At 39.3% G+C, this 11,755-nt stretch overlaps 1 protein-coding gene across 1 annotated transcript; it reads right to left on the minus strand.

Annotated features, from left to right (window-relative positions):
- Positions 1-4,223: 4,223 nt before the first annotated feature.
- Positions 4,224-9,934, minus strand: LOC146002666 (uncharacterized). Its single transcript, XM_083140630.1, has 3 exons — positions 9,862-9,934; positions 7,950-8,948; positions 4,224-4,573 (listed from the first exon to the last, which is right to left on the minus strand). Exons 1-3 carry the CDS (start codon positions 9,932-9,934, stop codon positions 4,224-4,226), a joined length of 1,422 nt encoding a protein of 473 aa, XP_082996756.1.
- Positions 9,935-11,755: the final 1,821 nt, after the last annotated feature.

Raw genomic sequence — 11,755 nt, forward strand, 5'->3', positions numbered from 1 at the left:
GTTGGGCCTAATTTTGATTGTGTAAAATGAAACCTGAGGTTTAAATTTGGGGGAAGACACTCGAAAACTTTTCCATCCCATAAAAATAGCGCCAAGGATTATTTGCTAAATAATTGTGACGTTTGCGAAATCACAAATATTACTCTTTATTACTTTGTTCCTTAGGTCCCCTAACTTTTAAATTTGAATAAACCGGCATTTTTTGGTGGGGGAGGCAAGTGTACCCCCTTGCCTCCTCCAAGTTACGCTTATGATGATGTTTACTTAAGGGACTGGGGTTGTCAGGAAATGAGGCAGAAAGCAAACATTTTTATTTTACAGTAAAGTTGAGGTATTTTACATTAAACAAGAGGAAAAAGTGTACAGCAGGACTTTTACAAAACAAACCATGACAACCGTGGTGTATATGATTGTCAGCAGTCCCAAAGGCCATTGCATTGGTTCCTGGTCTTGAGAAACCAATGGGCCTCCCTGAGCACCTATGCACTTCTCTACACGACTTGGCATGCTTCTCACAACATTATCCAGTGTATCCTGAGGAATACAGTCCCATTCCTGTATGACGGCTTCGGTATAAGCAGTCTTGGAACCCACCACACACGCAAACACGTCTCATGTATATTTTTTCTGTTACCAACGTGTGAGTGGCACCCACTGAAATTTTCAGTATTTCTGATAGTTCTCTTAACGTTATTCGACGATCTTCTCTCACAATGACAGCAGCGGTTTGATGTTTTATTCCGTAAGGGCACTGACCGGAGCTAAGGGTCCACCTTCCTTTGAAATTGAATGTCGTCCCTCTTCAAGCATTTTAAACCAGCTTCTAGTTATTCTGTAGGAACGAACAGTCTCTCCGTAGGCCTCCTGTAGCATTTTATAGGCCTCAGCTGACGATTTGTTCAGACGAAAGCAAAATTCCACCGCAACGTATTGTTTTTCAAGCGCGTTGACTCCATTGCCGTAGGCGGAACGGAACATGTTTCAACCTGAAAGACTGTCACTGAAGTCAAAACAATGAATCTAGTTCCGCGTGCACATTACACATTAAGGTAACAATATAACATAAAATTAAATTTCAGCGTGAGATATTATGTGAATAAAAAAATAATGATCATTCTTTATTGAACAGCCCCACGTAAGTTCAGTTGTCCCTGAATTTTCACCCGTCACCTGAACACCTCAGCACATCCTGACCGATTCTCAGAGCAACCCAACTCAAACACAACACATGTACACGACATGTGTCTTACTTTACGTTTTAGAACACACAGGAAATGTACTATGTACACCAGGACACGAATCCGAGTCTCTGATATGACGTGCTATTTATTGCTCAACGAACCGAGCTACCGTCTTATTTTACTCATATAATTTTGCTTCCAGGATGGTTTCACCAATTTTGCCTCCTGTGCCAAAGTGGTTATTGCACTTCTTTATTTCGAAAATTCGAAACTTTCGCTTTTTTCCTGTGTAAAACGAAACAACCCAAAACACTTTTAATGTGCACTCGACTCCCACGCTTCCTCAGCAGTGATGTGCGTCTCCGTGTAAACAACGATAGTCTACATTTTACACGTAGACTATGTTATACACGTAGATTACGTAATCTATGTAAACAACATGGCGAAAGGTGATAACTTAGCAAAGGGCGCCGTGGAATTAAAAGAAAATTATACTGCGTATCAGTTGCTGATGTTTGAGGAGAACTTTTCATACTCTTTCTTCCAAATTAGAACAAGTTCTCACCTAGGAAGAAACCTAATTTAGGAAATAATCTAGTGTTTTATGGGAAAAGACCACTCTTGCCTCATGACTGCCATCTGTTGTTTTTTTGCATACTATTTATCTTCTTCCATAGTTGATGATAGAAGAGAAGAGAAATTTTGTTGTAAATAGGATTCTTTTCATTTCGTTAGGAACCAATATAGTTGAAAATGTCACCTTCCTTTCATGAAAGCCTTGAAAATTAATTTTAATGCACTTTAGATTGTCTACGTAGTCTATATAAACTACAACCCAATGTAATCTACGCGTAGATTACGTGTAGACAACGCATGTAGGCGTAAACTTACAGTCTACGGCACACCACTGCTCCTCAGTCATGCCTTATGAGCATCATTGTTATATTTGCGACCGAGGGTAACCACAAAGTCAAGCCACATGTTTCGGTCATAATAGCCAATATGGCGTGATTGATATGAGCCAGTTTCGGTCATTATTACCGACGTGGCAGAGAGCGCCAGGGTGCGAAATCATTGAAGACTGGTGGGGGGGGGGAGATCTTAATCTACAATCTCACCCCCACACATATATAAATTTATACGATGTACATATTTATGTTATTAAATATAAGAATAAGGGGGAGAGAGAGAGAGAGAGAGAGAGAGAGAGAGATCATTCAACACTCACAACCACACACTACTCTGCGCATTATTCGTAGTATATTTGAAGTCAAAAGTAATTGCTTATCTTTTGTTTCTTATAACAATAACTTTACCCCCGGAAATTTTTGGGTGGGCGGATTTCTGAGGCCAAAATCGTTGGTGGGGGGAAATCCCCCTTGTCCCTCCCAGAATTTCGCACCCTTGAGAGCGTGTTATGGAATAGTCGAAGAAAATCATCCACAGTGGTGCAGATATTTTGACACTTATTTCAAAAGTTCGTCTTTTATTTCATCAATGAGCACTTGATGAGAAATTATTAGTTCAGCATCACTCAGAGAAAGTTATTGAATCTGTGGTGACAAGAAGCCGAAGAACGTGGCCTTCACCGACAATTTGAAAGTATGCAGAACAGTTGTTCATTTGTGATATTATCCTAAATTTATGCTTCAGTAAAAAAAAAGTTCAATTTTAGCAGACCGTGGCGGAGCGCTATGACGCCATGGGTCCCGGGTTCGAATCCTGGTGTTCTTTGCTAGTGTCCCTTTATCAATTTCATCATATCGTCACTCATCCACATCTTCGCGATTAGAAGTAAAATAAGCCAAATCAATGACATTCAATAATATGGAAAAAGTAAGAAATGGAGGGATGTACCTTACTTATACAACTGCAGTGGTGCAGTTCTTCAATCTGGACCATATTAATGGTAATGTCACCAGGAAAAAACTGATTGAGTCCAAACAAACCCGTCACATGGTGTTTCCCTATTCCATAGCATTGGAAATTCCATCACAAGGGGCAACTTTTAAAATTGTGACAATGTAACATTGACATTTCGGAGAATACCTAGGTATACAACCACATACCTTACAGAGGATAAGGTAAAGTATAAATGGAATAAGGAAGTCATGCATGTTAAAAGGAAATTAAACCAACTGTGGTGACGCTGCCGCTATGGCTGCTGGGAATCCATCAGCCTCACGTGACTGCAGCGGCGCCGCATTTGATGTGTTTGCTTTATTCGATTTCTTACTCCAGATATTCTTTACCTTATCCTCCGTAAGGTACGTGTAGTATTCTCCAAAATCTCATCTTTACATTGTACGATACGCATCACAGTTATGTTTCATGACTGCTGTCACAATTTCAAAAGTTGCCCCTTGTGATGGATTTTCTAATGCTATCGAACAGGGACAAACCACACAACGGGTTTGTTTGGACTCAATCTTTATCAGTGACGTCACACTAATATCGTCCATTGATATGTGCCTAACACATTGCAACACATTACTGAACCTCTAAATTATTATTTATTATCAGTTCAGAAATAAGGAAACAGAGCAATTGCAATTAATCTTCATTCTCAGAAGCTTTATTATACACAATAACATAAAAGTATAAAACGCTAAGTGCAATGTTTATGTAGTAATATACAACAAAATGGTAGAGAAATGTTTCTACACTGTGATAGACATGTAGGTACATGTTGAGGCAGCATAGTGGTTAAGGATTGCGTTGTAGTGATGACTAGTTAGTTGGAAATAGTTTCTAAAATGCTTTCATTAGTTCTTAAAACGTAGATATTACACATGATAGGGCCAAATGGAAGACTTGCGTTTCTGATGGGAAATAATGGTTGGAAATGGTAGAGACTTAGCGAAATGTAGAAAAAATATACTGCAGCAGAAGCGAAATTCTTCAATCTAACGAATATGATTTATAGGATGATCTGTTCTGTACATGTGCACTAGTGGATTCAATCTACTTTTTCCTGTACAGTTAGTTACCTAACTATTCTTTGGATGCGAGACGTTTGACAGTAAATTGCGTCACGTGAATTCATTTCTTGCTATTGGGACAAGTGCACGTTGTTTCCCCGGCGTTAGCTGCGGGTTCCGCATGTCCAGCACCGCTAGTATTTATCACTTGGTTGACCGTGGGGGGGATATTTTGGTTAGGGTTGACGTTCGTTATCTCTCCGCCTTCGCTTTCCTTCTGGGAACCAGCTTCAGCCTCCGCTACTTCCGGTCCTTGGTTGCCGTTGATGATGCTTGTCCCGACTTGTGGGTCTGCCGCTGCGGTGTTCACGCCTGTACCCGATTCGGCCATGTTTATCGTGCTTTCAGGTTGCCCCGCCGCCACGTTGGCCGCGTCGGGTGTGTTTTCCACACTTACCGCTGGCCCGTTTTCTGTAATACATAAATGTATGTTCTTAGAGTCCAATAGTAACACGATTAAGCCTTGTTTCCATGTTAGAAGATCACTACATATGACCAAGGCATGCTATTATTCTCCAAAGATGCTGGATTTTTCCAGTACTATCTTTGATGGTGACGACAATTCCCTTCGTAATAAAAATATCAGCGACTTCTACTAGTCCCGAATTGTTCCTCAAGTTTAAAACAATACCGTTTTATTCATGTTCCTTTTTGTAGATGAGCAACGGAATTTTTTACATCAGAAGCACTGTACAGTAAGGTTTTAACACCATATCAGGGTGTTCTTCATATTAAGAATCAAACCATAGAGAAATATTTTTTTTCTTAGTCTGAAGAAGAAGACCCTGACGTAAGGTTGAAACGTTGCGTGTAAAGTGTGTTTTCTACAATAAAAACTGCCTTGGTCATGTTTAGTGTCTTTTATAGTCTAAAATTGATAGAGAGTTGGGTTTCAGGACGAGAAAGGTGCGATTGGTGACGTCACTAGAGATTTTTGTAAGAGTGATGGTTCAACTATTGACATAGAATTGAATAGTAGAAATAATAATAATAAATTAACAATTATTATTTCAACTAATATTTTTTTTTACTTTACTTATTCTATTGATATTCTGTTCCGGGATTTTCTGGAGCAAGCAAGCATTGAGAGGACCAATGAACACGTGAGAGAGAATGGGATTGCGTGGAGGATGTAAAGCGACTGAACTACCAAGTATTGTATGAATTGAAGGGCAAAAAATAACAGTTTAGTCACACCTACAGTCGAGGAGTGTCACAATATACGATTACCCGCGAGTAAACCTCAAATTAGGTTTTTGAATTAGAAATTGCAAATTTTGTTAATATTTCATATGATCAAGGCTAAATACTTTAAATGAATGGCCTTGGGTTTCGATATTCATTAACAGTGCCTATATAACAAAACAAAGATCTAAGTACGAAAGTTTATATTTGTATGGGTATATGTAAGCCTTTAATCAGTTCTACTAAGAATCATTCTGGCTTCGAATTCCGGCATATATCGGGCAGTGTTGCCACAATCTGAGGACACAATTTCCCTTTCCAAGGGGCAACATTTCTGTTTTTGGACTATTTTTTCCCTTCACCTCAATTATTATTATTAGAAGTGGTAGTAGTAGTAGCAGCAGCAGTAGTAAAATTTCCGTTGGTCAATGTTCGTATGAATATAAAATATTACATAACTTTTTACATACATGTCAGCTTCATCGCTTCCTGGTCAGATGTCCCAGGTTTAAATCAAGGTCAGGAATCCATTAAATCGTTAATTCAAATCGTTACAATTATCCGAAGATACAGAAAAGCGAAGTACAATAAACTTAAGATAAATATCAATAGATACAAGCTTATATTCAAGTGAGCAGAAATAAGAAGAATCAGAAATAAATAAAAATGTGAATATGGAACTGGAACTTAACATTAACTATAATAATGCAGAGTCACAGAATTCTTAAAATTTCCCTGAAATTGTGATATTTTTAATTTAAGTTCTCTTTTCCCTTGTGGCTAAAATTTCGGTCCGAAATTTCTTGCAAAAGGGAATTTCCCTTCATGTGGCAACACTGATATCGGGTGCGCCTCTCAGAGCATTCCTTCACATATTTTCTAATCATACTATTATAAAATGCCATTCTCATTCATTCATATACATGAACGTGTTTGAGTTAAGAGTTCCAGAGACTCAATTCTGATGTCATGAATTAAAAGTAAAGGGAATTGACAAAGTTTCTTAGCATATACAGCTGTGTGTTACTTGTGTGTCTCAGCAAGCTTCCCTTCCCATGTGACAGAGTATACGATAAGGAAACTGAACACATGCAATTGTCTAATTTATCAACTGACCATATACATTGAAAAAGATTCTACATTTGGGAAAACTATACACCAAAATTCTAATTCTCATTCTCAGAAGCTTTATTGCACTGAATACAGTAAAAATACAAAACGCTAAGTGCAATGTTAGTAGTGTACTATACTAAAACAAGTGCTCTACCCAACGATGGAAAACCAAATGCATGTTGAAGCAATGTTTAAAACTTGTGATGTTAATGACATCTTGTCGCTTGGAAATAATTTCCGGAATAATTTGAATGTCCATCCAGAAATTTTGAATGGATTTATCCTACCAAGGAAGGGAAAGGCAATAATCTTATGCTCAAAAATCCCAGAGTTAATAAAAGAATAAGTGATTTGTCCAGTGCATGATAGTTATGGATACATATGCTATCTACTGAGTGCAAACTCTTCTCTACATGTGCACTAACGGAGGATCAATTGATTGTGTTCATTATGCACAGTTACCTAATCCTTAGGATGTGAAACGTCTGGCAGTCAGTTTTCGGAAGGAACTTGATGCTTGTAGCAGAGTTGCAAGTAACAGTTAGTTACTTTTTTTGAATTTCTTATTTATCTAGTTACTTTTAAAAGTAAGTTTCTCATTTGCAATATAAATATCGTTATCAATGGTTACTTTTACAGTTACTTTGCAACACTTACATTGTTACCTTGATAATTTGTAACGTTGTGGAAGAGCTAAATATGGCACTCCGCTTCCAACTATTTGTCTTACCAGGATGCTAAGGTGAAAGTATTTTTGTTGAATTTGCTAATGTAAGGAAGCTAGGCTTCATTACAGGCTAAATTTATAAAACCCAGACTTTACTGCAATGCGCTATTTGTAATTGCGTGTATTATTTTGGGCTGATTGTTACATTCAATTGAAACTTCGTAATTGAACTAGCGGAACTCATTGCCTGGGGAGTGTCTCTTATAAAGCTTGGAATAGAATTATCTTTAAACATCGAATAATCTAATGTAAAAAATTCAAATTACAACTGAATGAACTTTCTTGTTTAACATGAGAAAGTGTTTGAGGTGTGTGTGCAGAGAGATAGAGAGCAAATTTAAATTGATTGTCGTTCAAGCAAAACCGACTTTTTGCGCCATCATATACCTTTTGTAATCATATACCTTTTGTAATAATATAAATATATGAAGCTTATATTACGAAAACATAAATAAAACACAATGTAAGTCTTCATATATTTATTTTATTACAGTTAATGATCATTGATTGTGTGTAATTTGTTTGCAAGAAAATCCCCAGCAGAAAGTAAATGTAAAAGTAACTTGCACTTACTTTTCAAATACCAGTAACTATAACTGAATCACTATTTAAATGAATAAGGGTAACCTTAACTCAGTTACTTTTAACTGTGACTAACTCAGTTACTTTCAAAAAGTAACTTCCCAAACGCTTTTGACAGTAAATCATATGACATTCATTTCCTGCTATTAGGGCAAGTGCACATTGCTTCCCCAGTGTTACCTGCAGGCTCTGCATGGCCACCGCCTGTTGTGCTTATCACTTGGTTGACCGTAGGGGGGATATTTTGGTTAGCGTTGACGTTCGTTATCTCTCCGCCTTCGCTTTCCTTCTGGGAACCAGCTTCAGCCTCCGCTGCTTCCGGTCCTTGGTTGCCGTTGATGATGCTTGTCCCGACTTGTGGGTCTGCCGCTGCGGTGTTCACGCCTGTACCCGATTCGGCCATGTTTATCGTGTTTTCAGGTTGGCCCGCCGCCACGCTCGACGTATCGGGAGTATTTACCGCCGGTGTATTTTCTGGCATTTCCATTGGTATTGGTGCTTCTCTTGTTGTTCTAGTTTGTTCCATTTCGCTACCTTCTTGGACTAGCATTGGGGGAATCACCTGTTCGGCATCGTTACCTGTACCGACGTGTACTGGAGGTTTCATCTCGTCTCCGTTGTTTGCTGAGACGGTTACGTCTCCTCCGTTGCCTCCTTGCCCTAGCGCTGGTGGTTTCACTTCTTCCGCTCCGTTACCTCCCTGGGGGAATATTGGAGGTTTCTCTTCTTGCCCTGCAATACCTCCGTCACCAGCTGGTTGCTTCTCTTCTTCTGCATTCCCAGCCTGCCCAAATATAGACGGTCTTTCTTTCTCTTCTTCATTCTCGCCTTGTCCAAACATTGAAGGCCTTTCCTTTTCTTCTTGTTCTTCCTCATTACTTCCTTGCCCAAATATTGAAGGCTTCTCTTTTTCGTTTTCTTCGGTCACCGTCGTTTCGTTGCATCCTTCGTCACCAGAGACGCTGGGGAAAGTGGCAGACCAGTCCGACATGCCTTTCGCGGATTCGCTGCCAGCTTCTGATTCTTCTGCACCTTCCTCGCTTGGTTTCTGTATGCTGAGGTCTGAGAACGATGGAAACTTGCTACTGCTACCACCACAGCCACTTCCTTCAGTTTGTCTGGCAACCCTGCTACTAACTGGAACTTTTCTCAATGGTGAAGCTTGAGTTCGAGTGATACCTGGAAGAAACAAGGTCTACTCAGCGAAAGTTTTACACTGCGGAGATCATCGATATAGTCTGCTACAGAGAGCGGAGTTCAAGCTACTCGTATATTCAATGGTATGGTGTAATGAGCAAAATATTTGAGAAGCAAGAACCTCTAGATCTGGATTAGTACAAGCAATGACTTTCATAGAGTAAATTTTAGTCTTCAATATACAGTAATCGGCAGAAACATTGAAGAGTTTGAAATGGGGATTTCTGGAGATGTAGATCAATTCTTTTGGTACCACATTACTTTATTTTGTCAGAGAACGCTGTGTGAATCAGTGTTGCTCCCATCAAACAAGGTCAGCTAGGGCTACCCAGTAAGAGACCGCAGGCAGTTCGATCACCGCAATGCATCATCCCGCAATGCTATCGTAGTAATCCTCCAATATTGAAAATACATTAGATTAAATGCAGCTCAAAATTCTAGGCACTGGCCATCATTTTCCAGACAGGACCTTGTCAATAAGGAATGCAGTGTCAGACATTACCTAAGCTCTCCCTGGTCACCAAACATGTAAACAGGTGAAATCCAGGAAGAGGACACAGGTGACTTACTCTGCATTGCTTAGTACAATCTATGACAATAAATATCTGGGACAATAGAGGTCATTGGTCAGTTTTAGAGCGAACGATTAGAGGGTCAAAAGCCGGCTTGAGCGAGGAAACGTTGGAACAAGTTTGAAGTCAAACTCTTGAGATACGGTACCGTCACCAGTGGCGTGCCCAGGATTTTCGAAAGGGAGGGGTTATGTATTCTTTTTCTTGGTAGTCAGCCCTCATGTTGTCATACTTTCCTACCTTTGACTTTTTTTTTTAGGAATACTGGGCGAAAGGGGTGGGGGTTATAACCCCCATCAACCCTCCTTGGGCACGCCACTGACCGTCACGATCATAATCGCTCACCGCTGAACTTCCATCTCCAGGGAGAGACAGGTATACTTTTCCATTTACCATACTGATCCATTCTTTGATGGTATAAAACCCAAGTGTTGTATTTTGCCATTTTTGTGTATATTTATCACCTCTCGCAGTTACTAAGCTCACCATTAATAGCGAGTACGCCATTATTGAGATTGAATGATGAATGAGCTACACTACCCAAATTCAATACTCAGTTCCTTTAGGAACGTTACGTGTTGAATCTAATGTATTTTCAATATTTGTAGATTATTACGCTATTATTCGATGGGTATAAAAGTTTCGCGAAGGCCCCTTTCTTGGATCAAAACCTAGGTTCAGTTTGATACTCAAAGACCATGGAGTAACTTTTAAGTAGACACAAAGTAAGAGATAATACTTTTTTCCCAGGTAAATATAATTTTCTTGTGAATTATTAGTACACCATTAAAGAGCGATTAGTACAGCGTGATGCTTATTTATTTTCAAAATCATTAATAAAAAATTATGTATAGTTCCCAAAGTCACACAAAAATGTCTTGAAGGTATGAATACATTTGTATATAAACTGTCCAATTATTAATACTCTTGCTATTTGAAATTATTACTTGTATGATCTATAACTGTTGTAAATTAGTTATTACAATTGTCTTATTCCCCTTATAATATGCTGCTACTGTTTTTTTACTATTGGCCAGTTGATCAGTCGTATACAGCGTCTTCCTGTGGTAGATACACCCTTCATATTTTGGAGTTTTGAATTTTTGGTTCGGTCTCATTGGACATAATATTCCCCCTCTTAATTTTAAGATTGCTTAGGCATGCTTGCAAATCGTTTGGATTTTGCAATTTCATGACAGATCAAGTTTAGACTATTCTTTCAGCTAGTTCTAGTAAGGAATTGCTTAAACGGATTGCTTACGTCACCTTTTCGACACTGCAGAAATGCTGGCCTCGGAGGAGCTCCTTTAAGGGTTCACACAACTGAAAATAGCTTTGAGCGAGGTTAGGACTGTAAGAGGGTGTTTGGCAAGAACTCCCAACTGAGTTCCCGTAGTGTTCAAATCGTGAGGTGAGCAGTATGTGTGCGTGCATTGTCTTGTAGAAACAGGACGCTTTACAGATCAAAGCATGAAAGTGTGTTTCGCAAGTTAATGACAAGTTATCCGTCCGTTTTCAAGGATCAGGAGCTCTCTTGCGGAATGGTCACGTGATCGACTGCAGTGGACAACGAGCTACCTCGGCCAGGTCGTCTTTCACGTTGGTCCGTTTGTAACATTCAAATGTTTTACGTACTGTGCTTGAAGTTTTTGCGAATTTTATTCGACTTTACTTGTTCATTCACAAGAAATTTCACCACAGCACACTGTTCTTCGTCTGCACTCACAGGCTTGTAAGCCATCTTCTTTAAGAAGCAATTCGCGTTCCTGCGACGTTAGCGCACTATGCGATAATATTAGGCACTTGTCTCAAAAGAAATGTCTTTTATATATGTCTGGGTGTGTTACGTTATGTTCTGGTTGACTTGAAAGACTCACGTACATCCTTATGTGAAAATATTCTTTTCCGGGAAGAACCTAATCAATTTAGATAGCAATGTACGAGGGGAAGCTGAAAATAGTAGTTTCTAATGGTGTCATTAGGAGGCAGCACAGTGCAGCTTCATAATATTCAGTTAGCGGTCGCAAGATAGCAGACGCACGCATGGGCAGCTCAGTTTACAAATGGCGATCGTACTCGAGACTGTACATGTGGATGGTATGGGTGGAGGAGATGATTCGAGCTGACAAGCGAGTGACGATAGACAGCATAGCTTTGATTCGATTTGCTCTATTTTACTTCTCCTTTTGTGCCACTTTTGGCTAATTTGCGAAGATG

This window comes from Lepisma saccharinum, chromosome 18, assembly GCF_977018435.1.
Source record: "Lepisma saccharinum chromosome 18, izLepSacc3.1, whole genome shotgun sequence".
NCBI classification, from domain to species: domain Eukaryota; kingdom Metazoa; phylum Arthropoda; class Insecta; order Zygentoma; family Lepismatidae; genus Lepisma; species Lepisma saccharinum.